General features: G+C 40.9%; 2 protein-coding genes across 2 annotated transcripts in view; one reads left to right on the forward strand and one right to left on the reverse strand.

Moving 5' to 3' along the window:
* The window catches only part of SDR39U1 (short chain dehydrogenase/reductase family 39U member 1), a 204,426-nt gene that overhangs the window by 32,213 nt on the left and 145,167 nt on the right, over positions 1–27,046 (forward strand). The window lies entirely within an intron of this gene.
* On the reverse strand, positions 497–25,209 carry LOC134611191 (protein KHNYN-like). Its single transcript, XM_063454825.1, has 7 exons — positions 24,445–25,209; positions 21,711–23,278; positions 15,629–15,759; positions 10,975–11,071; positions 1,168–1,275; positions 930–1,037; positions 497–840 (listed from the first exon to the last, which is right to left on the reverse strand). Exons 1-7 carry the CDS (start codon positions 24,688–24,690, stop codon positions 552–554), a joined length of 2,547 nt encoding a protein of 848 aa, XP_063310895.1. The 5' UTR covers positions 24,691–25,209; the 3' UTR covers positions 497–551.

Genomic DNA, 27,046 nt, shown 5'->3' on the forward strand with positions numbered 1-27,046 from the left:
CATGTCATTATTTAATCATCCTTTTATCATATTGATGTAATGAGTTTTTCATCAATTTTAAGAACCTTTTTTTTTTTTCGGAATAAAAAAATTATAAAACCATTTAATATATAAATCATTAAAATTTGAACAACCCTCTGTACTACTTGCTCACAGTGGTTTCTGTACTGTACATGTTTGACAAGTAATGCCTTCTTACCTCTTTGTTGGCTCAATTTTGGGTAATTTAAGTGAGTAATGGTTGCTGTATATAATATATACACTATAATTCGGAGCTAACAACTCCTTTAGAGACCATTTAAACTGTTGATTAGTGTATTTTATGATGACATATATTGTCTTAGCTGGTTTATATTGTTTTGCCAGTCTGCATGTTTATATGAATATCTTTTTCAAGACACTCGTAGTGAATGTCTGACCCAGTTATTCTTCACATTAACATTTTTGTTGACATAACTTGAATTTCATGTACGGGGAGAAAGGATGAAATGTTCTCCTATTTTGTGATGAAAACGTGATGCCTCTCATCACAGTCCCTTCGGTTAAGTAGTTCAAAACTCGAGTGTAACAATAAGTTCTGAGAGTTTATTGAGGTCATTCAGGTATGGTTCCCGGTGGAGGATAAAATCCACCTTTGCGTTTTGCGAAGGAAAAATTTGCAGCAGTTCATGCCTGAGTCTTTCTTTTTCTTTTTTGGGACGGATATCAGTCTCTTTTTCCAGTCGATGCCCATGAGGGGGTTTTCGATCCCGATAGTTAAGGACTTCAGTCTGAGATGATTTTTTGGGTGGGCTGCGAGATATCCTTCGACCAGCAAATGAATGACCTTTAGATTTGCCTCTAAATTAATTAAGATTAAGTTACAAAGACTCGTATTTACACACATAGATGTCACAGATTATTGCTGAAAGTTAAAATGTAATACTTACTTTTGTCGAGTAGTTTTACAGAGGAACGTGTCCAAGGGTGGTCCACTTCGTCCTAAGGGGTCATCTGGCACCATAAATATATCTCCCACAAATGTGTACTGCAGTAGTCTGTAATGTTCAATGAAATCCATTGTTACAAAAAATAAAAATAAAATAATAATAATTATTATTTTTTTAATCGTATTATACACCTGAGAGAACAGAAACAGGAAAAAAATAGACATAAGAGTATCATCACCTGTCCTTGATGATATTTTTCCAGGCATCGGATTCAGCATAAATGTCTCGTAAATTATCATTTGTGACAATCACACCATCTGTCTTCTCCGCTAACTTCACCATGAACCTGTAGGGAATGGGTTGATCAATGCTACATTAATAATCTAAAAATAAAGCATTGAACCAGATTACCAGATACAACTCTTAGCATGGTTATGGCACCTACATCACTGCATTGAGATGAAGTGGTCTAGGTGCGTATAGAGTCCCATTAATTCTTCATTCCCCAACATCTAGAATTACATAAGTGAATTATTTGATGTCACCGTAAGAAGGTAGGGTAAGATTCAATTTGTCCTGCACAATGTAGAGTAAATAGATCATTGTTCAAAGTCATTTTGTGCCATGCTGCTTAACATGTAATGTTTAGCAAACTGCAATTTTTCTGTTGGAGACTGTCAGGTTTACCCACTAGGAATATCATTCGAGAAATATCTGGGAAATTCAGAGAGAAGGTCCACTTAATTATCCACTGCAATCTACCAAATTAATCCAGGTAAACTGTGAATCAGAGACCTTCTACACCATCATGCAGTTGCAGCATAGGCAGTCATGCAGTAAAAGTACCAGCAGGGATTAAATCTCTGCTGGTACCAAGGAACCCCAGGTATTTTTTTTATATCAGCACGGTCATTTTTAGTGTCCCCAGACTAACAGGTGACCTGCAGGCAGAGCTCAAAGTGAGATCGTTATGCAGCTCTTTCAATGGGGTAATTTTAATCCTTGCTCACACTAGGATCCCAGGTATCAATAGATACCTTGGTGTCCTCTCTGTCAGTTGAGGCCAATTTTAGTTGCCACAGACTGACAAGTGAGCTGCAAGCAGTGCTAAAAATCAGCACTGCATATAGACCTTTAAATCAATAGAGAACTCTGCAGCTGACCAGTCAAGCTCAGCCACAGTGATTATCTCTATAAGTTCTTACTTGCAACCGATTCCTCTGAGTTACTTCCCGGTTTTCCTCATCCTCAGACTCTGCCCTTCGTTAATGGCGCTTATCCTCTACACCTCAAAAGGGAACCACACCTTAGGTAAGATGCTTAGACAATTTAGTTCTTACTTACAGATTGTTGCAGACCAAGCTACTATATTCTTGATTACTGTGTACCGAACCGGATTGATTACCGACCTTACCTCGCTGCTCTCTCCACTCTTGACCCGGACTCCTCTACTTACCTCTCTACTCTGTCCAACGATTTGTCTTGGAATTTCTAACTCACCACGCTGATCTCTCTACTCCATTGACTTGGACTACCTTTCTCAAGTGCCTGGACTTCGCTAAGCGTTCCAAGTAATTATATTACTTAATACAAACTACATTTATTTTTTTTAATTCTTTATTTTTGCTGTGCTTGAGATAAAATACGCATGTCAGCAATGCCACAACAGCATTTGCATACATTTTAAAAACAAGTATTCATTAACAGCTGTATGACATTCAGATGTGAAGCACACTTTTTTTTTTTTTTTTTAAAGTCGATGAAACCTGTTAAATACATGATGGGTATTTACATCCGACATCAATCAATTGGTACGTTACGGCATTCTTAAAGCATATTAAACTGCTGCGCTTTGATATCAGGTTAACCCTAGATTATCTGTGATGTATCTGAAATCTAGCTGGCGGCTCGCTTATGTGCCAGTGTGTGTTTCAAAGGTTGATAACAGAGATGGCATTAGTGTGATGTATAAGTATTAAAGGTACAGTACATAGTTGAACATAGTGTGGAACAGGCTTAGGTACGGTTATGCTGTGTAATGCTGGCTGATAGTTTGAATGCATGTCTATTGGGTGTGTGACAAGATTTGTACGGTAAGCTATACCCAAAGGCTTAGTATATAAACATGCTGAGGCTAAACAACAGTCTACAGATAAAATATCACCCTGGCTGATCGAAAGTTCATTAGCTGGCACACGCTCCTAAGACCATCGACATGGCTGGCTCGATGCTTCGGGGGTGGTGGCGGACACATGGTCAGCCGATGCCTGATCTGCTGTGACAGGGTGTTAGTGTCTTTCAAGGCTGGGGCCCTGGCGATGTCTCTCCAGGCGCGTCTCTGGGTCCCTCGCTGGCTTTCTGTGGGCTGCTTCCTTGTCTGGTTAGGTTTACCTCTTTTGGGCATCAGGAGGTGAGTGTACTCCGGGATTGGCGTGCGGGCGTTGCTTATTCTGGTTTGCTGCTGGGAGTCATTGCTTGGCCCTCTTCGGGGCTGCCGCTCTGCAGGGAGTGCGTAGGGCAAGAGTGTGGTCAGCCCTGCTGTGAGAGTGCCTCGCTCGGCGGCGGGATCATTAGTTACAGGCAGGGGTGATCGTTGAGCGGGGTCCCGGTCTGTTAGTGCAGCAGCCGCTGTGGGTCCGGTTAGGCCTCCGCAGCTGCCCTCCTTTAGCTTGGCTCGTTGCGTGGGCGGGTATGATATCGCCGGTTGGGCTGAGATGAAGGGAAGGAAGGCCCCGGACTCCTCTGACCCCCTGGGCCCGTGTCTGGATGCCTCGCTGGATGATCTGAGCTCCGCTGTAGAGCATTCCCCTCTGCTGGCTCCGGCGCACATGGCATCCGCCATCCTGTGTAGTGCGGTCGGGCCCTTGAGCGTGGCGGTGGCGTCTTTCGGCTCTGGCTGCCTAGCCTCTGGGTGAGGACCGGGATCACCCCCACCGGTCCATGGGGGGGGGGGGGGGGGGGACAGGGCTGGGTCCCTCCGGATTTGGGCCTCTGGTCGGGGACCGTCGGGCAGGATAGTGGGGCAGCGGCCGTCCACCCCTCTCATCGCCGGCACAGGCCCCAACTTGATCGTCGAAGGCCTTACCTCCAGAGGACTGCAGCTCGGTGAGCCAGCCTCACCCTGGATCCAGTGTCCCCGTAGTACAGAAGACCAGTGCTGTTGATCGGTATTCAGGTTGTTTTACATAGTTTATAGGCTTAAACGTGTGTGAATTGCAGGAGCTGATCTGGTCTGCGACCATCCAGCTCGGCGGTCCGGCCCCGCCCCCTCATACAAACTACATTTAATCATCCCTGCAGCCATATTATATTGATTCAATTCTCCTTCCGCTTGCTGCTTGTTAAGACTATTCCTTGTATCCAATTGCTTAAACCATACATTTGCAGAAGTTGCTACTTGTTTCAATTCATTGGTTATTAATTACTGCTCCAACTAATTTTGGGAACCCTCTACTAAACATTGCATTTCTGCAAATGAATTATTTCACTCCAGTTGCCCTCCTGATGATTAATTTTGGACGTTTTTATTTGTGTTATTATAAGTAAACAAGAAAACTCAGCTCTCCAAGAATTGCTAGCAAATTATTTCTTTTAAAGATATACTCCCAAATTAAATCTGCAGTTGTGTCCACTTCCACTTTCTTTACAAGCATGACACTCTCTCTGGATCTGGTGATTGGGAATTAAGGTTAGACATAGAATTAGGGTACAGTTTAGGATTAAGGTTAGTTTTATTATTAGATTTAGGATTAGGGTTTGGTTTAGGATTTAGACTGGGATTAAGATTAAGATTGTTTCTTTGCAAAGGTATACATATAAGGTATTGTTTTACTCAGGACATGTTGCCAAGTATATTTAAGATTATTTAATTTCAATGGGATACAAAAGATTTAAAAAAAAAAAAAAAGCATAGAAATGCAACATTTAATTAAAAGTAAAAAGTGTAATTAAAATAAAAAAAACTGCAATAGGTAGGTTATACATTCAGCTCTGTATTTTCAAAGACATTGGGGTTATGGACTTGTTAAGAAGAGTTTCATGAGCATAATTAAGGGGCGTTTGATCACAGTGGCACATACTGGATTTCAGGAGGCAGAGCTTGACAGCCATGCTGGAAGGTTGCAAATCAGATGGGAAAACTCAGTTTTTGTTAAACGCCACTCATACCAATCTGCCAATCTGCAGAGAGATAGTCTACAGGCACCTTATCTGGGGCATAGGCTGACTCATCTTTGCTCGGGGGCTCAAATTTGTTTGTTTTGCATGCCTGTGCATGGTGCCTCAGTTTTTCAGCTTTTATGCTCTATCTTTGACAAGTGTGGCCTCCAAGTGGATAATCATCAGTATTACTCTTACCCTGTTTACTTTAAATGCCACCACTTGTGAATCTTCCCAGTGTATATGTTATTAGTCAGATTCTTTTTTTGTTTAATTGTTCTTTTTGTTGACCTCTCCTGCTTACTAATGCAGTACACTCACATGTACCTATGACTAGCTCATCTCGGTGGTTACTAGTAAGCTAATATGATCTCCTGTATGACTGTCTTACTTAGCAACAAAAAATGTGCAGATGCTCTGTTTTCAGTATCTTGTGTTGATGTGTATTGCCTTGATCTGAATACATATGCATGTACTATTTTTCTTAATATTTAAAAATAAGCTGTCTCTATCAGACAGAATTATAGGTGACATGTAATGGCTATCACCCCTGCCTATTCTGCTGAAATATCATGATACTACTTTCTTTTTAGTCTGTGTCTTGCTATATTCTTAGCACTGACTATTTCCTGAATACTTTAAAGTGAGAAGTCTCTATCAATCAGAATTATATGTGACGTGATTTTATGCTGGTATATCCTGGTACCTCCTTTTTTATTTATTTATTTTTTTGCCTGTATCTAGCCATCTTTAAAAAAAAAAAAAAAAAACAGATTTCAGAAATTAAATTGAAATGAGAATGTAAAAAAATGCAAAAAAACACATAAACTGGTGAAAAAATGTCAGCACGCGAAGGCACAATAAACACAATATGAGATCCCCTGGAGTGTCTACTTTCCCAAATAGTAGGCTTTCGTGGGGTAATTTCAACATTGAAACTGCTATAATGGCCCAAAATGAAACATTTTGGCCAATCAAACGAATCTATAAAAATTCAAACTCTAAAAACTGAAATGTTCAGTCTATTATAAGGTGCTGTAGCTTCACAGGATAGTGTCAGGCATCCATTTGGAGTATCGTTGTAATCAAAAGTTGTAGCTGAACACAATATCCTTGTTATGTGTGTATAAAAAAAAAAACACAACTAATTTTTACTACAATAATTAGCAGAGATTGACAGTTAAATGGCTACATAATAATGTGAAAAATCAAAAAATGGTAAATAGCTTGTGATGTCTACTTAATATATTTCTATAATTTTTTGTGGCAAGTTTGTTTTCTGTGATGGCTATTAAATTTATAAGACAAATATAAAATCCTAAAATCATTCCACAATGACATTTTATTTTACTCCTTGTATTTGTGATCTGTAATTACCAAAAATAATCACCTTTCTTAAGCTGGACTAATTATGCATATATTTCCCATAAGTGATTTTTTTTTAAAAACAAGTGAGAATTTATATATTTATATGTCACTTTAAAATTAAAGCCCTTTTTGGGATGGAAATTGCGGTTGAACACACAGAGCAACAATGCAAACATTCCTTTGGTCCTTAAAGGGACACTAAAGGCACCTAGAACACTGCAGCTCATCGAATCTCATTTTAATTAACTGCAATAATTACCTGTATGGGTTAACTCGACCTCTAGTGGCTGTCTACCAGACAGCCAGTAGAGGGAATTCCGGGTTGTTGGGCGACTTTTGATCGCCTAACTGACACTGGATGTTCTCACGCTATGCATAAGGACATCCAGCATCACCCGATACCCCATAGGAAAGCATTGTATTTACAGCAGACATATGCTTAATGTTAAAGGCACATTATAGCGTTAGGTTCTACAAACATTCAAACATGTATTCTGACTCTACTTATTTAGGAATCTGCAACCCTCCACCATCAGGGATTAAAATTTAAGTATTATATCATGCGGTGGGGGTCTCCCTGCAGCCACCCCGCTTCCTTCTGCTGCATGATAGCGATCTATGCTGCATTTATGACTATCTAAGGCGTAATGGGGAAGAAATTATGTGATGTCACCACGTAGAGGGGCAAGAGATTCTGCCTTTTCATAAGGGTCACATGTCCCACCTGCAACATGTGTAAAGAAGCATTGTTGCCTTCGGGAGGGTAGCATTGTTTAATCTAAAGGGATAAAATTCCCCTTAATAGTATCAGGGGCCCTTTCAGAAGAGGTGAATCTTGTCCTCTTAGGATGCAGGTCAGGACCATTACAAACACTGATCATCTATCTCACTGTTCATTAGGACAGTATTTTATGGATGGGGATGGTGGCTGTTAAAGAATCCCCGACTCACACTTTTTTGTCTTAGATGGGCATCACACCCCTCATTTCAAAGAAGTCACATGACCCTCTAATCTACAGGTGAACACTATGGTAATGGTGATCACCTATCATAGTGACACATTTTATAATGGAATGTAGAGAGCCCCTATGACCCCTATAAAGAGGAGCATAATGTGTAGGCAAGCAATATGATTATTGATGAAGGCTTTTCGTGTAAGAGGTACTCCAGACCAGATTAAATTGCAGTTCCCGAGGCGGAGCTTGAACACTGAAGCGAACGGACGCACACTAAGAGGGCTCCGAGCCTTAAACAGGGAAAAAGCGTGAAATACCCCCCCCCCCCCTTCACAACCCAATTGACAAGCAACCACCCCAAGCACTAATGGGGAGAAAGGGGAAAAAAATGATACCACATAAGCCCACATCGGGACTTACGATCAGAAAGTTGTGGAGACAGACACGTGGAGCCTCTGACACAATCATGGCGGCTCAGCACAATGGGTGCTCAGATTTCTCCGAGGACATGTCCGACGAGGAAGAGAGGGGACTATTACAGCCTCCTAACCCACCACAAAAGGCACAGCGTTGCGACAAAGAGAAAAACACAGAGCCGATCACCATAGTGGTCCTGAAGACACTATTGGCGGACCTGAAACACAGCTTCCACAAGGACATTACAGCACTCCGTGCAGATCTGAAAGGCCTGACAGGCCGCATCTCCAAACTGGAGAGCTCCTCACAATCCCAGGCCCAGGATGTTGCCACAATGCAACACATGGTACAAGCCCTGGAACAGCAAAAACGGCAATACGAACATCGCCTTGCGGCGCTCAAGGACGCCAGGCGGGCCTCCAACATTAAAATCAGGGGAGTCCGGAAAGACATAGCAGAGGCCGAACTGCCTTCTCTAATGCAGCGCATGTTACAAGAAATACTGCCTCGCAGTCAGAAATCAACAATCACCCTGGAGAGGGTCTTCAGAGTCCCTAAGCCGACAAACGCTCCGACTACGGCATCGAGAGATGTCATCCTGACCCTCAGCAACAGCGGCCATAAGGTAGCGATCCTATCAGCCCTCCGAGGCAAGACCCCCTTTCACCTTGAAAGCATGGACCTAACACTCTACTCGGACCTGTCCAGTGGCACCCTGGCCTGGCGTAGGTCGCTACGGCCACTCACCTCGATTCTACGTGCCCGCAAGATTGATTACCGCTGGCGGGCACCCAGGACATTGACGGTCCAACGTGGGTCAACCCAGCACAGCATTCAGGACATCAGTGATGCCCTGGCCTTCCTCCGGCTCCTGGACCTACCTCACGACTTGCTGCCTCCGATTGGAGTGACCACAGGGACAATAACAGCTCCCCTAACTGCACCCATACATGGGACCCAGACCGGGTCACACCATTCATCCCCCAAAGCTCCACGCCGGACGCATACTCAGCAGTCACGACATAGAGACGCAGAGAAACTCACCTGTCCGGGCCCTGGACCCACCACATGGTTTTGCGGGAGATTGCCAAGTCTGGAAAGGGTAGTTCTACTGCCACCCAGATGGGACCCTTCGAGGCCTACAGGAGCCTGTGAACTTATCATTTTTACTATCTCAATTTTATATCTCAATTCTATCTCAATTCTATATCAATTTTACTTTTTTTTAACTTTTTTTTTTAGGACCTACCCCTTAAGGTACTATATGTTCCATGTTTCCTCATCAAGCCACTCAGTGCGACCATGGAGATACCCACGGCCCAACACAGCGAAGGCTCTCCACTGGTCTCCATAGACAACTATCAAGCCAGCCACGCATAGGAGTTGATTTATAATCATGTATTGAAAACGAATGTTTAGCTGCCACCCAACTGAGTACATATGACACGTGAATATGCCAGTCTTTTATGTTATGTTTCGTGCTGATGTCTGAAATTTCAATAGATATTATGTTCTTCGCAACACCTTCTAGTCAATATACATGATCACTGTAGCAATTGCAACCCTTTTATAGCACAGTCTTTACAAGTGACGGCAGATAGAACCCCACACTGCTTGTAATGCACTAGATTTAGCCGTGTTGCTCAGATATTATGCTATCGCTTTGATGCCTACTTGCTAGGACGTCACATACTGATCCAGCGGTAACTATCTGATGCCATCAAGTCAATCAAACCAGATGTTATTTTTCTATTATACAGTATCTACGTTTTAAACTTGCGCCCCTCTAGCTTTCTAAGCCACATATGTGCACGGCTTCCCCTATATACCTACACTGTTAAGGGTAATGCTAACGCTTCACTAGCTTCTACTATAGGGGGCGTAGCGAGAATGCCCGTGAGCATGTGATGCGTAAAACATAAATGTAGTAACCCCACTTAGCTACTTAACCCCGCAAGGCAACTTGGCTCCCAGGCTAAACCCCTCTATTGACCAGCCTCCTGGGCCTAAATGTCCATCCATGCTATGCATCGCTGCTGTTTCATAGTAAACAGTTAGCCATGCCCAATGTTATATCGGGATTTGTCCTTCTTGGCGATCGCCCCAGTTTCCCTTGTTTTTCGCCTAGTCACAGACCTCGAGACTAGACTAACCTTACCGTGACTCAAGGCTAAAGTCAGCTCTCTGTGCCCTTGCGGACATAGGGCTATACCCAAGTGCTTACATGTTTTTGTTTTTTATGGCAATGCCACAACAATTTTATGCCGCATGTTATAAAAAGAAATCAGAGCAGTAACCAAGATATGACCCTGCCAACATTCTGATGTGTATACTATTAAGAACTGTTTATGTACTTATATATGCCACGCTATGTTCCACAAACTGAAGGAACCAAAATATACCATTTACGGCCACAGTGCAGATAGACCCATATTGTTTCTGCCCAGCTTCTTCGTATGCATACCCCCACTAACCCGTTATACGCATATGGTGCATATGCCTACCTTTGCCAACGTAACACTGCATGTTCTGACGACTAGGCAATATGTCACTAAGGTTTCCAGAACTCTTACAGCATACATCCCTAACACGCCTCCCTACTAAGGGACAGGCTACACAGCTGACCAGCATTAACCCTTTTTGCGACTGCACTCCATGAGGATACGTAAGTCCCAGAACATATACAGAAATCCTGCTATCAGTTTAACTTGTTTGTTTTTGCTACTAGCTAGAGACAGCTGAACCGGCTTATGTTTATCTGCTTGATGTAAACCACGCCTAATATGTAATCCTGTTTTACTTTAACAGTTATTACGCTAAACCTGTTATTAATACTTGTGAAAGTTCAACTAATATAAAATTAGGCTGTCATGCATAGGAGACGCTACATTATGTTATCATGCTCCCATCTTGTACAAACAAAGTGCATCCCCTCTTCTTCATTCTGTACCCCTATTCACGTGTGCCTCAATAAAAGAAAGAATTACAAAATTGCAGTTCCCATGGAGCAAAGGAAGAGTAGGAATGTATGCGAGTTTGTCACCCTAGTGTTTCTTTAACATTGAGTGTACAAATATAGTGCTAGCTCTCTTTCTCTGTCTATGCATTCATCAGCTTTCATTCAATATGCAAGTAATGATTCTTACCTGTCATCATAAGAACAGATTTTTTTCCCCTCAATTTGTCTGGATGGAGTAAAAGAGAGAAGCCCAACCTTGCTCAGCTCTGTTAAGAAATGCTGTTCTACATTAGGAAAAGAAAGGTAAAAGCTGTATGTTTAACATCTTGGAAATTCTCGTTAAGGTGAAATGTCCTATTTTTACAGTTTAATTTCTTGGCAGGAAATGTAACCAAAACATTATTTATTGCAACAGCTTCTGGTGATAACTAGTTTCTTTGTTTTACTAGTTACATTCAGAATGTAATTTAAAACAAATCCTCTCTCCTACACTCTTGTATATTCTTCTTCACTTTAGTCTTTCCATATTTCCTTTACCTATATTTTCTTCACACTACTATTAAAGCATTTGTCTTATCTATTTAGAACACTCGTCTATCTCTTTGGGAACAGTTTTATTTATTTTTTTGCTTTTTTGTTTTTTACAGAATTTGTCACAGTGGTGTACTCTGTTAAAGGGATACTATAGTAATAACATGTGTTTAGCTTTATGAAGCAGTTTGAATGTCTTGATCAGGGGTAGGCAACTTATGGCACATGTGCCATGCATGGCACTCGAGGTGTCTTTGCACGACACTGAAGACTGCCACAGCCAAACAGGCTCTGGCCTATCAGGAATCCTTAGTGCAAACTGAGTGGTGAGGGGCAAGTATCAATTTTATCATTGCACCACTTAATGGAAGTAATCTTGGATCACTTCATCCAAGAACCTGTGGATGGGAATCCACACTGGAGTAGAGCAGCCCGCAGAAGTTATTGCAGCTCCTGCCATTGATCTATATTTGGCCAGCCCATTCCCCACTGGACCCAGGGGAAGCCACCCATATTCCTAGATATACACAGCTGGAAAAGAAGCTGCACCGTCATACAAATAATACAAACAGCCCACACACAAACACCAAATCACCACAAGAACACTGAAAATCCACATACACACACACAACTCCACAAGCAGCCTCTCACATGCAATACCTCAAGCAGCCCCACACATACACACAATGTGACATATCATCCAGACACACAATTCCACAAGAAGCCCCCATACACGGCCTATATTCATTGGTATCATATACAATTTCACAAACTACTCATGTACTCATATACTGTACGATCTAACAGCACACAGACGCACACATACAACATTACAAAGCAACAGCAGCACATATAAATAACACAAGCACAATACGCCACCCTATACCCCTCAATTTAAAAAAAGAGGATCGGCACACCAAGAGACTTCAAACTCTTATTTTGGCAGAGTACTACAAAAAGTTTTCCTACCCCTGGGCTATATCATGCCCCATGCAGTCTCACTACTCAATTCACTTCCATTTAGGAGTTAAGTTACTTTTGTTTCTGTTTATGCAGCCCTAGCCACACCTTCCTTGGCTGTGCACAGCCTGCATGAAAAAAATGTTTCATTTTCAATCTTTAAAAGTTATCTCCTGCTCTGAAAATTGAACTTTAATTACGTGCAGGAGGCTCCAGCAAGGTCTCTCCAGCAAGGTCTCGCAAGCTATTAACAGAGCTGGAGATAAGAAATTACAAATTAAACAGAATTTGCAATAAAGGAAATGTAAACATTAGATCTCTCTGTACAGGAAGTGTTTAGGAAGGATGTGTAAGTCACATGCAGGGAAGTGTAACTAGTGCTGCATAAACAAACTGATATACATCATATAAGGAAGAGACTGAGATTGAGCAGTGATACTGCAGGGGCATGTTCTATACACCAAAACTGCTTCAAAGTTGTTTTGGTGACTATAGTTTACGTTTAACTTTCATTGTATTTATTTCTGAACTGTTTTTATCATAATTCATTGTGCACATACGTGAGAGGTTTGATTTTTTAAAAGGCTCCCGCCCCCCAAAATGTTCTAACACTTGTTTAAATTACTAAAAACAAAATAAGGATTGTCAAAATAAATTAAACAAAGTAACTCTTAATATAATGTTTATCCAAAATATGGTATAAATATATATTTATATATATATTTTTTTTTTGCTGAACCATTTGCTACAAAGGGATTTAAAAATAAATAAATACCGTATATACTCGAGTATAAGCTGACCCGAATATAAGCCGAGGCCCCTAATTTTACCCCAAAAAACTGGGAAAACTTATTGACTCGAGTATAAGACTAGGGTGAGAAATGCAGCAGCTACTGGTAAATTTCTAAATAAAATTAGATCCTAAAAAAAATATTAATTGAATATTTATTTACAGTGTGTGTATAATGAATGCAGTGTGTGTGTATGAATGCAGTGTGAGTGTATGAGTGCAGCGTGTGTATGAGTGCAGCGTGTGTGTATGAGTGCAGCGTGTGTGTATGAGTGCAGCGTGTGTATGAGTGCAGCGTGTGTGTATGAATGCAGCGTGTGTGTATGAATGCAGCGTGTGTATGAATGCAGCGTGTGTATGAATGCAGTGTGTGTGTGTGTGTGTGTTGCAGAGCCTTGAGGGGTGGGCAATGTTTTTTTATTTTTTTTATTATTTTAATTTTTTTTTATTATTTATTATTATTTTTTTTAATTTAATTTAATTATTATTATTTTTGTATTATTATCTATTATTTTTTTATTATTACTAATAATATTACTAAATTATTATTACTAATAATATTACTAATTTTTTTTCGTCCCCCCTCCCTGCTTGATACATGGCAGGGAGGGGGGCTCTCCTTCCCTGGTGGTCCAGTGGCATTGGCAGTTCAGTGGGGGGGAGAGGGGGGCTGGCAGAGCTGTAACTTACCTGTCCTGCAGCTCCTGTCAGCTCTCTCCACCTCCGCGCCGTCCGTGCAGCTCCCTCTGTCAGCTCACAGTGTAAGTCTCGCGAGAGCCGCGGCTCTCGCGAGACTTACACTGGGAGCTGACCGAGGTGCTGAACGGACGGCGCGGAGGAGGAGAGAGCTGACAGGAGCTGCAGGACAGGTAAGTAACATCTCTGCAGCCCCCACAGCCCCTGTCTGTATTATGGCAATGCAAATTGCCATAATACAGACTATTGACACGAGTATAAGCCGAGTTGGGGTTTTTTAGCACAAAAAATGTGCTGAAAAACTCGGCTTATACTCGAGTATATACGGTAAATAAATAAATGAATAAAAAGCCCACCAGAGTAATTTTATTATTGGTCCAGAAAGTAATGTACACATTTAATTTTTCATGTCAGTAAGCATATTCACCATTAGTTTCACTTCATGTCGTAAACATACAAGGCTTATCTTTTTGAAAGTTCTATGCAAATTGCTATTCTTCTCCCACTGCTTTTTAAGAGGGAAGTATATTTCTTCCTATTGGGTTATTTTCATGTGTGCTTGGAGACAAACACAGTCACTATAATGAATATTTGTCAGTTTGTGGTTACATAAAGAGGAACTGTCATTTGTTAAGGCAGTGCAAATTTTGACAGTTTGCAATTTGTTTGACTTTTCTTCATTCAGATTTTTATTGAATGCTGTATAAAATGGTAGTAATTTATTACTTCCAGCCCTCCTAAAGTCCTAATATGCACTAGCACAGCTCATATGAATGCATGCAGGAATCACAGGAAGAAGATTTTACTTGCAGAAAAACTCAAGATCGCAGCACTCACTATCCTGGATTATGCAGCAGTTTTGTTTTGTTTTCTTGTTATTTTTTTAAAGGGACACTCTAGTCACCAGAACAACTACAGCTTATTGAATTTGTTCTGGTGAGTAGAATCATTACCTTCAGGCTTTCTGCTGTAAACACTGTCTTTTCAGAGAAAATGCAGTGTTTACATTACAGCCTAGTGATAACTTCACTGGCCACTCCTCAGATGGCTGTTAGAGGTGTTTCCTTGGGCACTGCTGCACGGTGGGCAAGCACTGCCATTTGGTGTCTCTACCCTCTGCATGCAGACACTGAACTTTCCTCATGGAGATGCATGATTCAATTCATCTCTATAAGGAGATGCTGATTGGCCAGGGCTGTGTTTGACTTGTGCTAGCCCTACCCCTGATCTGCCTCCTTGACGGTGTCAGCCAATCCTATGGGGAAGCATTGTGATTGGCTCGGACCACCACTTCTGATGATGTCAGCAGACAGGGACAGGTCAGAAGCAGACAGGGACAGAACCAGCAGCTACTTGAGTAAGATTTTAATATATTTAGGGAGGTAAGGGGGGAGCAAGGGGACTAGATGGTGGTTTTAACACAATAGGGTCAGGAATACATGTTTGTGTTCCTGGCCCTATAGTGTACCTTTAATTTACACTTCTTTTAGTAGTCGTCACTCCCCCTCCCCCTTACCCCCATATTTCAAAATCATACAGTTTTGTAAATGTGGTTTTCAATGTGATGTGTTGTATCTTTCTTAAATGAAATCTGTATGTATGACTCAAGGAATAAAAATTGCACTGTGTGTACTAACACACCATGGGCTCCAGAATATGACAATGTATCACAATGGCTGTGTTTTGGTGATACAACATGAGAATTCACAAGAGTATAGGACACTGGGGACTGCAACCTGGACAACTCACTTCCCCAAACATGAGGATTCCCAGCTCCACTCATCTTGCCTTTTGTGGACCTAACTGCTGACCTTCATTAATACTATACAGTACGCATAAGTTACGATATTTGAGCTGTTTTTACCTTTAATTTTATTATCCTTCTTCGATCTCCAGTGGGGGACTAACACTGTGATCTCGCGGTGTCCTCTGTCCCAGAAAAACTGCACAGCCAATGCAATGCCACGGCAAGAAAAAAAACAACGCAGGCCATGTCTAAAAGAAAAATAGGAAAGCAAGGTAAGAATTTTTTCTTAGCTATTCAATCGAGTAATATACTAGTAAAATGTATTTTCAAATACAATAAAAATCAATAGAGTAATTTGGGGAAAAAGGGAGGTTATTTACACCCAATGCAAAGAGCAAAAATTAAGTCAAGCAAATTTTAAGTGGCTCTGTCACCCCCGCCCCCTACAAAAAAAAAAAATATTAAGCTTTTCATAAGGATCAAATATTTTGGGAAATGCTCATAGACTGGATTTCACTGAAATTCCGACACACTGAAAATATTCCACAGGAGTTCAATACTTTGTCTTACAGTTAAACAATTACATAGGCTGAAAATAGACATGTGGCCATCAAGGCATCTGTTTTTGCTGTTGATCTCAAAGAAGGCAAAAAAAAAACCATTTGAAGCGCTTTCCAATTTTGCAACAAGACAAGGGCAGTCATATTTCTCCTTGGATCAAGAAGCTGTAATAAAACAACCTCTTCATGTATGGGACTACACATCCCTATTGTTCTTAGCTTTCCATTGCCTTAGGTTAGATCTCCTTTCTTCATCCCTAGATGTGTGACCTGGTGTTCTATGTATAGTCCAGTTCATGAATAGATTTCCAAACAATGGTTTGTATTAGCCCTGAATATATTTTTATAATGCTATCATATCCCCTCTGAGGCGTCGTTCTTCAACACTAAACCAATATAAATGTAACCTTTCTTCCATTCCTCTTACTAATTTTGTAGCCCGCCTCTGCACTTTCTCTAGTGCCATAATATCCTTCTTTAGAACAGGTGCCCAAAATTGCACAGTATATTCAAGGTGTGGTCTTACCAGCGATTTATAAAGAGGCAAAATTATATTTTTACCTTTAAAATTAATGCCCTTTTTTATAGGACAATACTTCAGGGCTTGACAAATTTGCTTTCAATTTAGGATCCATTTAAAAAAGTTAGGGTCCAGTTTTGTTCCCCCTAACGACAAAAATACAATTCTTAAAGGAACACTATAGTCACCAGAACCACTACAGCTTAATGCCGTGGTTCTGGTGTCTATAGCCTGTCCCTGCAGACTTTTTCAATGTAAACACTGCCTTTTCAGGGAAAAGAGAGTGTTTACATTGCTGCCTAGTAACATCTCTAGAGGCTGTCACTCAGATGGCCACTAAAGTGTCGCCTATCTCAGTGCTGCAGCATGTGCAGCAGCACCTACATTCAGCGTCTTCACACTCTGCATGGAGGCGCTGCACATTCCTCATAGAATGCTTTTAATTGATTTAAGGAATCTCTATGAGGAAATGCTGACTGGCAATTGATGATCTCAGTTATGGAGGCGGGCCAGCTTTGGCAAGACCGGCACAGCGCTGGTAAAAAGATGAGTAAAAGCATCATTCCCATGTGATCGGAGGGGGCTGGTGACCTAAACATACACATTCATTGACAGACAACCAGACTGAAGCAGTCCCAGAACAGAACCCTGAGGGACACAACTTACTACTTTTGTCCAGCTTGAGGAATTACCATTAATGACAACTCATTGTAGTCTATCTTTAATCCAATGTTCCACCCAAGAACAAGAATTTTTGTTGTATCTATGCCCTAACAAAACTTGACAAACAGCAGAGCTACCACCATTAAGTTTTGTCACATCACATGAGCTGAACTACAATGCTTTCACTGCAAGGTTTAAATGCCTCTAGTAGTAGGTGTCTAGTAGAAAATATTGCTTGAGTCTGGCATATTATGCTGATGTATTATGCAATGCAACTATATATGGTAATCTTATTGTATTTGAAATACTGTTTACTGTATCATCTCTGAATGAATTGGGGAAGAAAAATAAGACGTTTAGGCCTGCCTAGTAGTATTATACAGTACACTAAAATATATTGTTTGTGCTATTCTGGTATATGAGTTATGTTATGTAGATATTGGCCCTTTTGTGCAATACATCTGCTATTAACATGTAAATTATATGGAGGAGGCTTAATGGATAAAACACTGTACAAAGGAGCAGTTAAGATTGGGGTTTTCAAAAGATGTGATGTGCGAAAGGACATCTATAAACTCAAATTTCAGCAAACCTTGAAGAGGATGAGCTTACAAAGTTGAGGCTTCCGTGAGCATGTGATAACCTAAACCAGGGATAGGCAACCTTCGGCTCTCCAGATGTTGTGGACTACATCCCCCATAATGCTGTTACACACATAATGCTGGCAAAGCATCATGGGAGGTGTAGTCCAAAACATCTGCAGAGCCGAAGGTTGCCGATCCCTGACCTAAACAAATGATTAGAAGAAATAATAGAATGTGGGCTAGAATTTTACATTTTCCTTGCAAGCTGTGTCAAAAAATTGGGAATATTTTCTGGCACTTTCATATCTATTGAATCTCATTTCAATGCCACAACACAACCAAGTATTGTTATTGACAGTGGGCATCTTTTTATAGTTGCAGTACAGGCGGCAAGCAATGTATAGGTCCAGTAAGAAACAGCAAATCACACACCATCTTGTGCTTGTTCCATGTTGCTTTAATTTTTTTCCAAATGCTGTTATATTAGAATATCTGTTCCAATATCCCTTTATAGTGCCTCAGGGTTTAAATATTTGAAAATGTGAATATCAGGCAGGGATGTGGAAATTAAAAAATCTACTTGTCCACTCAAGTGGTAACCCAATTACCTTGTCCTTCTTGACAAGTTACTTGTCCTGACCCACAAAATAAGTTTAATTAGAAATACTGGGGTCCTTATCTAGAGCATCTCCCCCTATTTCCTTACTAGTACTGTGTTCATAGTGTGTCTGGTGTCTGTGTGTGTGCGCAGGCTGTGTTTAGTATGTGTGTGCTTTGTGTAATAAGTGTGTGCGGTGTCCGCTGGCTGTGTGTAACGTGTGGTTGGGTTTGTTGGCTTTGTGTAATGTGGGGGTATAGGCTGTGTATAATGTGGGTAATAATATTGTGTGTTTTGCCCCTTCCCCTCCAGCTTACTTTATTGCAGGAAGGGGTGTAGTCTATTATCACTGGTAGTCCAGGGGTGGGCTATATCTGGTAGTCCACCATGGGTTTTAAAAATCCCTGGTAGTCCAGCAAGGGATAAAACTACTGCATAAAACTACTGCAACTTAGCATTTTTCTGCAGCGAGGGAGTGAGCCAAGAACAAGAGGGAAGCTTAGCAGCGAGCAGATGGGAATGCTGCTGCTGGGCCCGATGCAGCTCCACTGAGCTGACAGTAAGAGAAATAGGAGAAATACTGCCCCGTAGGAAAGTAGCGCCGCCCAGACACACTTTTTGTGGGAGCCTGTAGCTTACATCTCCATCAGGTGCAAACCACGGTAATCTCTCCCTCACATTCCAGTGCTCATAAGTGACTGCAACAGATGGAGGCTAAAACCACATGCTCCCTGGCCTGCCATGTCAGTCCTGCTGCTTGCCTGTGGTGGGGCTAAAGGGGGAATAAATATTCTTGCCCGGCGCCCAACATTTCCTGTCCCAGCCGTAGGAATTTCCCATCCCTGCCATGTATAGAATGCTTTGAAATATTCGTCATATTAAAAGAGTAATTGCACAATAGAAAAATAAAAAAAAATTATATAATGACACTAAAATATTTTAAATAACAATCCCTAAACTGCTTCACACTTGTGAACCTCACCCTTAATGTTAAACCAAAAGAAAATGTGATATTGTTACATTCAGTACAAGATGGGCTTGACAGGTTACCAAAATACCAGAACACCTATGAGATTCGGCATTCTCCATAGAAAAAAGCCAATTCCGTGCAGCCAATGATGGGATTAATACTTCGAGACATCCTTAGCTCTTGTGTCTAGATGTGTCATGTCCCTACTTTGTCTAAGTGTATTTCTTGACTGGGTTGGAATTTCTGGAAGCCAAGCATAAGGTTTTACCTTCTACTGAATGTATTTATGTATACTGCCTATGGGATGAGAATGACTAGTACACTGCTGAGGTCACAGAGATTTCCCAATGATTTCTACAAATACCTGGCATGAACCAATGTGGTATGTATTCCATTACTTCAATAAGAACTCCCATAGGAGCTGAAGAGGGACCTCCCGATGGAGATGGCGGCGCCCGTGGGGAACAGATTCAGGTTAGTAAAACCTATCTTCCCCTGCACGCCATTCATGAGATATCACCATCGGGTGTTTTTGCTAAATATGCAAATACCCCAGAAGGTGACAGAGCAATGTTAAAGGGATACTATAGTCACCAGAACAACTACAGCTTATTGTTTTTCCAAATGAAAGCATTGTGATTGGATCACATCACCAATTTTGATGATGTCAGGCAAGCAGGCAGATCAGGAGAAAAGTCAGCAGTAGCAGACTGGAATAAAGGTAAGGTTTTTACTATATTTAGGGAGGCAAGAGGAAGCTAGGGGGCTAGCTGGTGTTTTTAACACTAAGGTCAGGAATACATGTTTGTGTTCCTGACCCTGTAGTGTTCCTTTAAAAGGAACACTCCAGACACAAAGCATTTCAACTTGTTGAAGTGCAAAATGTATGTGGAGTCTGTCATTTTTCCTGACATTTTATAAAAAGGCTGAGTTCAATAGAAATTGGTATTTTTATATTTGGATGCAGAAATATCTTATGTTTTGACGAGAAACAGACAGCTACAAAAGTTTTAATCTTCTTCTTTTAGCTGCACAGAGCTAATTGAAGTGGCAGGCGCACTAAGCTAGGACATGCCTAACTTGCCAGCTTCTGAATGACCTGTACCACTGCTCATTCAGAAGCATAGAAAAACTGCTGTTGCATGCATTTGCATGTTTCCAGCACAGAGAATTATTAAAGGGACACTCCAGGCACCCAGACCATTTCTGCCCATTGGAGTAGTCTGAGTGCCAACTTCCACTACTCTTAACCCTGCAACTGTAATTATTGCAGTTTTTATAAACTGCAATAATTACCTTGCAGGGTTAACTCCACCTCTAGTGGCTAGTGAAAGAATTTACTTAGACCATCTGGATACCAAATCTGGAGGTCTATAGTTAGTACTGGAGTAGGAAAGATGGGATTACCAAATCAATTAATGATAGGACCGTAAAGAGTCTTTAGCAAAAATAACAAAATAGGTGGTCAAATACCCGAATTGGGTAAAAAATCTCGCCACAATGGCTCACCTCAAACTATCTTGGTCAATGGGGTACTTTATAGATTTGTCTTAAGAAAGCTACAGATATTAGACTTTAATCATGGAAGGTCAATTCTGATAGCTACAGACAGCAGATAAGCTTAGCTCCAAGTTGCTAAGTAAAGTGTTGACTAGAAACACTGGTCTTAAGGCTGGGAGCAGACTTAGTTGCAAAGCTCTATAGGCCACAGCTAGCGTCTGTGGAATTATCTAAATAGAGCCAACAGGATTAAAAAGTAGTCTTGCAAATAATCAACAGTTCAAAACTGCAAACATACCCATCCATATGAGGGCTAGATAACTGTAATGAGACCTACTTGTAATGTCTAAGGCTCTCAGTATATCTTACCCATATTATATGAAAAGAACCGGGGGGAAATGAAACAGCTTGCAGGACTGTAGTACTAAGTCTAAGAGAATATAGTTAGCTGCTCCCAGGCAACATGTCCAGTGTGATGAGGTGAAAAATAAGGAAAGTGAAAATTAGAGTGATCTAATGTGTAGAACCATACTTAGATTGTTGGTTATCTACACATAGTGACAGTGCCCTAGTGAAAAAATAAGGCCTACATTTCTGATTCATAAAAATTTGTCAGTTAAATGATACACAAATATTGTGTACGCCTTTTAAATTAGTTCTGAATCAGAAAATGTAAGCTTTATGTTACACTCATGGTTTAAGAAAAAATGTGCAGAATGAAATTGCGGTAATTAGATATTGCAGGATATGACAACCCCCAAAGTCCACGTATTAAGGATTTTACAATCTTCCCTTCTTACTCACATCATGGCCACATTACTGCCATCTATTATAATATGTCTCAGTTGATCATTCCCCTTTTCATTTCTTAAATTGAGTTGGAATGGATTCTGTATGGTTTCATTAAACCTCTGGGCTCCAGTCACCACAGGGACACTTTGCCCTTCCTTGCTAGGCATCTTTTTGGCTCCATCCCTTTCTCCAACATCTTGATGGGCAACTCCAGGAAATAGGTCCTCCACTGGATGGTTTTCGAGCTCTGTCTTTTGTGCTAATAAGTCTGACATCACCATTTCTGGCTGAGAAATGTTTGGATTTGTCCTTGGTTGCACACTAGAAACTCCTTCAAACAACTGCTTAGGCTCTAGATTTACTGGTCTCTGAAAAGGAGATGAGCTTCTGTCATCATCAAAAATGTTTTTCTCATTAAGTTTCCTAAGCAGGCCTGCCACAGAACCATCGCCTATATCCACAATTTCACTTGGAGAGTATCCACAAGTCTTAGCAGCTGATTTCACTACACCCAGAAGATAATTATCCTCATCATTACTTGAGGAGGTATTCAATTGTAGAGGTTGGGTATCTGGCATTTCTTTTGTCTGACTGCTGATACACTGCTCAAGTTTAACCTTGTCCAATATCTTAGAGGGTTCCTGTATTCCATTCTCTGACAGTACCTTTAGAACAATAGCTTCTTGATATCCCATGGTTTTGAAGAAATCCAAAAGCATGTTGAATTCTTCCTGAGTGTCTAATGAAAAGCTGCCTTGGGACATTTGATCTCCTTCATCCCTCCCCATAATGGTATCCAGCAATCCAGATATTTGCTCAAACTCTTCATTAGCAGACCCAATTATTTCACTTTCATCAAACTTTTTGTTTTCAGGATAGCCCCAAAAGTCTTCAGTCATCTCAATTGTGGGTTTTTTCTTGGTAAACAGTCCATTTGGATTAGTTTCTTGTTTACTTAAATCCCACTTATCATTTACTTCAACATATGGACGAGGCTCACAAGCTCTCTGATGTAAAACACATTTAGGTTTTGCTTCTGTTCTCAACGTATTATTTGATTTTAGACCATGTTCACTCTTCTGAGGTTTATGGAACTGTGCATTATAGAAAGGATCAAATTCCTCAACTACGTTTGATTGGTTGTCATAATATCCATGCTGTGGCTTTACCTCAGTTACTTTTTTCTGCAATATTCCATTGAGACTGTCTTCATGTACTAGATCAAGAAGCTGTTGCTTAACTGAAGTTGGGAGAATAAGAAGATCTAATGCATAATTATCACTATATTCCTCAACGAGATCCTTAAAATTCCGTTTAAACTGGGCTTCTTTGTCCTCAGGGGTGGAGTTGGATGGATAGCTTTCAGAAAAAGCATGGACTCTGCTCTGGCCCATCACTACTCCTTCAATTAGGCCAGATATCCTAATACGTCCAGGAGTTAAAGGTTTTACACATGCTGATGTTGCTCGAATTAAACAGTCAAGAAAGATACCTTTGGCTCCAACAAAGATACAATACATGTCACGCGGGTAGTTGATGTCTTCTATTATCTCCGGAGTGCATAGCCCTTTAATATAGTCCTAAATAGAAAAAAAAGTTATATCTTAAATATAGATTCTCTTTTGAATCCCACTACTTAATTGACAATAACGTATTGGACACCTATGTAAGTTAAACCTTAAACATTTAAAGAAACAGTAAATAAAATACATCTCACCGTTACAGAAAAGGCAATAGTAAAGCTCTGCTACATATTATTCTAATACCTGCTTAGCCAAATATGAAGTCTTGTGTTTGGTTCTTTATGAAGTCTAATTTTATGTGTTTCCATGACTCCAACTAAATATGTACAATTACTAAGCAGATACTCAACAACCTTCCACATAGAACAATGAATATTCCCTTGGACCAGGGGTTTTGGTTAATTAAAATAAGTCACAAATATTTACAAATATGTATACATGCTGCCATTTTAAATTTGGCAAATAATTATGTCGTTTTCCTGTACAGTTTTCACAAATCTGCTTAACTTTGAATTACTTCTGAAATTAATCATCACGCTCTTTAGGTTCATGTGTTTATGCACACAGTTAACACAAATGAAAAGTCTAGTAACAAGATGAAGTGAGTGTATATATAATTTGAAATTAACACTCCAAGCTCCATAAGTTTTGCCAAATGTATGAACATTGATAAACTGAAATGTTGACCATTGTTTTTTGGATTTATGTTTGAATAAAGAATATTTTTTTTTTAAAGGCCTTGAGTGCTAGCATACATTTATATATACACACACATATACAGTTTAATAGGTCGGCCTCATACACAGTCTAATAAAGAGGATTTGGAATTAAATTATGGGTCGATACACATTTTAATGAAGTGTTCTGTGTTTAGATTTAATATGTACTTAGGTGGTCTGTGATGTACATTTTACATACCTTGGTATGGTATTATGTGCAAGATAGATGTGTAAAACCGAACCAGATGAACCAAGAATGGTACATAAATAGAAACAAACTCCAATGCATTCCCAGTGTGCAGGATGTACATAGTGTAATGGAGTGGCCGGGGATTATTTATATAGGATGTACACAATTACACAGTGTTCTGTGGATTCTATGCATTCATGTACACAGTCTAATAGGGCGCTCTGTGATTACACTCCAGATACACACCTTTTAACTTGATGTAAACACGGCCTTTCTTACATCAGGCCTGTCTCCCAAACACCCCTATATCTCACCTTTGCCTTTTTTACATTTCTCTCGTCTCCTTGGAGTTGAAGCCACATTTGTTGACATCCTCCAGCCTGCAGAGGGAAAGCCGCCTGGCTGAGGACCCCTATAATGTTCAGGGTGACTCCGAATAACCTCTCCACGTGAGGTTGCTGGTCTCGCAATTCCCTCTCACAGCCCTCCGGTACGGCAAACTCGTCCACGCTGCGGCTAGTGTCTTCTCCGGCCGCATGCTCCCTCATAGACCTGGGCATGGCTGCCAGCAACAAATGTCCCCAGGTTCAGTACACTGGGAGGGAAGGGACATCTGCTCTGCCCCCTAGCATGCGGACTGTTTATATCTGGAAAGCAGAAGTATATTTTACAGCAGTCTTCTTGTACTCCCCCTGGTGCCCATAGAGGATTCTCTGTATGAAGTTCCCCAGGTTGTGCCCTCTCTGTGTCCTCCTTCCTTGTTTTGGTCTAGTTCCTGACCTGCTCCTCCTCGGGCTAGCCCACACTCTGTCTACCTGCTGCAGATCTGCATTTACTTTCGTTTCTACTTACCCAACCATCTACCTACCACTCTCTGCCCCCATATGACGCTCACCTACCCCGGAACTTGCTGTATTTGTTATTTTTCGAATATCACCTTTCTTTCAGATTGCTTTAATACCCCTGACAGTGTGCTCACACGTGTTCCGGTGCTCAGCATCGAACATTCCAACTCCCTCCTTATTATTCTGTTTTCGAACGCAGCGTTAGTTTATTTTTTTTATTTTTGGGGCTTTGCGTGCCTCCCCTCCCCATCGATGACTAATAATGGGAAGTTCCTATATGTGACATGAGGGGAATTCCATTTGGTTAGCTCAGATAGGGGAGGTGCTGTGAAATGTTGTTTTTTTCAGACGCGAAGGACAGTTTGTTGTCAGTTACATAGAACCTAAATGATCTTGTGCTGAAGGCAGTGAAATACATGCTATTTATACATTGTGTTAGTATAACTTGTGTTTGCATTCTTCTGTAAAGAGTATTAGCTTAGTGACTTAACTGGGAGTTGTGGGAAACCGACACTATGAAATGACCCGTCTGACGCGTTTCAAGTCGCATGCTTTTACATGAAACGTGTCAGACTGGTCTGTCCTACTATTTCCCCTGATGCTGTTTATGATTGTGTTTTGTTCAAAATACATAAAGAAGAATATTTTTATGTATTTATTTTGGCATTACCCTGGTGAGGTCAGACTATTTTTTGTTTGTTTGTTTGTTTGTTTGTTTGTTTTAGAGTGTCCCCGTTTTTTTTTTTACTTTTCTTGATCTCAGGTTTACTTTTTTTTTGTAATACAATGTCATCAGGTATCAACTTTTACAAAGAAACAAGTCCTGCGCTCAAACTCCCATTACTCCTGGGCGGCAGCAACGACCAGAGTACACATCAGCCAAAATACATATAGTAAAAAACAAAGAAAAAAGTTACCTGCGCTCTTTTTCCACATCCCTATGTATTTTAAAACAAATGTTACCTCCAGTGGCCATGAAAGGGTATGCCCACCTGTCACGTCAAGGCAGACCTCTTAGGTGGGTCCTAACTCTAACCATTCATCTTGCTTCCTTGAGCTTCTGGCAAAGATATCTCGAATGAGACACAAAGGGGTATTTTTTATATACACCCCTAAATATTTATTAACCCTTAATAGGGAACATGTGGGATGGGTGGCAGCATTGTAACAAAGCTGTGTGATACAAAAAGTGCATTTGTGAGATGGAAGTGGCAGGATTTGGCGATTGATTGGACATGAGGAGTGAAAGAGAGGTCAGAGTCAAAGAGAACACCTAGGCAGCGAGCCTGTGATGTAGAGCTGATGGTAGTGCCATTAACTTGGAGGAAAACAGACAAGGGAGTAGCAACATGTGAGGGAGGGAAGACCAGAAGTTCTCTTTTAGACAGGTTAAGTTTAAGGAAATGAGCAGCCATCCAGTTGGAAATGGCAGAGAGGCAGCCAGAGACACAAGTCAAGAGGAGTGGTGAGAAATCAGGGGAGGACAGGTAAATTTGCATGTCATCAGCATAGAAATGATACTGGAAGCCGAAGTAGCTGATGAGTTTACCTAGGGAGGCAGTATAAATTGAGAACAATTGTGGACCAAGGACCGACCCTTGAGGAACACTAACAGAGAAGGATTAGGGAGAAAATACAGAGCCAAAGAAAAAAACACAGATTTAGCGTTGGGAGAGGTCGGATGAGCACCAGCAGAGAGCAATATCTTGTAGTCCGAGATTACAGAGGATGAGAAGAAGCAGTTGATGATCAACAGTGTAAAAAGCAGAAGAAAGGTCAAGGAGAATTAGGATAGTGTAGTGGCCACGAGATTTTGCAATGATAAGATCATTGGATACTTTGGTCACAGCTGTTTTAACAGAGTGACAAGCGCAGAACCCAGATTGAATCAGGTCAAGCAGAGAGTTGGCTTCGAGGAAGCCTGTCAATCTCTCATACACAACTCTTTCAAGGAACTTGGAGGCAAACGGCAGTAGCAAGATAGGGCAGTAGTTGGACTGGAAATTAGGGTCAAGGTTGGGCTTTTCAGAATTGGGTTTCGGTTGCATGTTTGAAGGGTAGAGGAAATATG

This window comes from Pelobates fuscus, chromosome 5, assembly GCF_036172605.1.
Source record: "Pelobates fuscus isolate aPelFus1 chromosome 5, aPelFus1.pri, whole genome shotgun sequence".
NCBI classification, from domain to species: domain Eukaryota; kingdom Metazoa; phylum Chordata; class Amphibia; order Anura; family Pelobatidae; genus Pelobates; species Pelobates fuscus.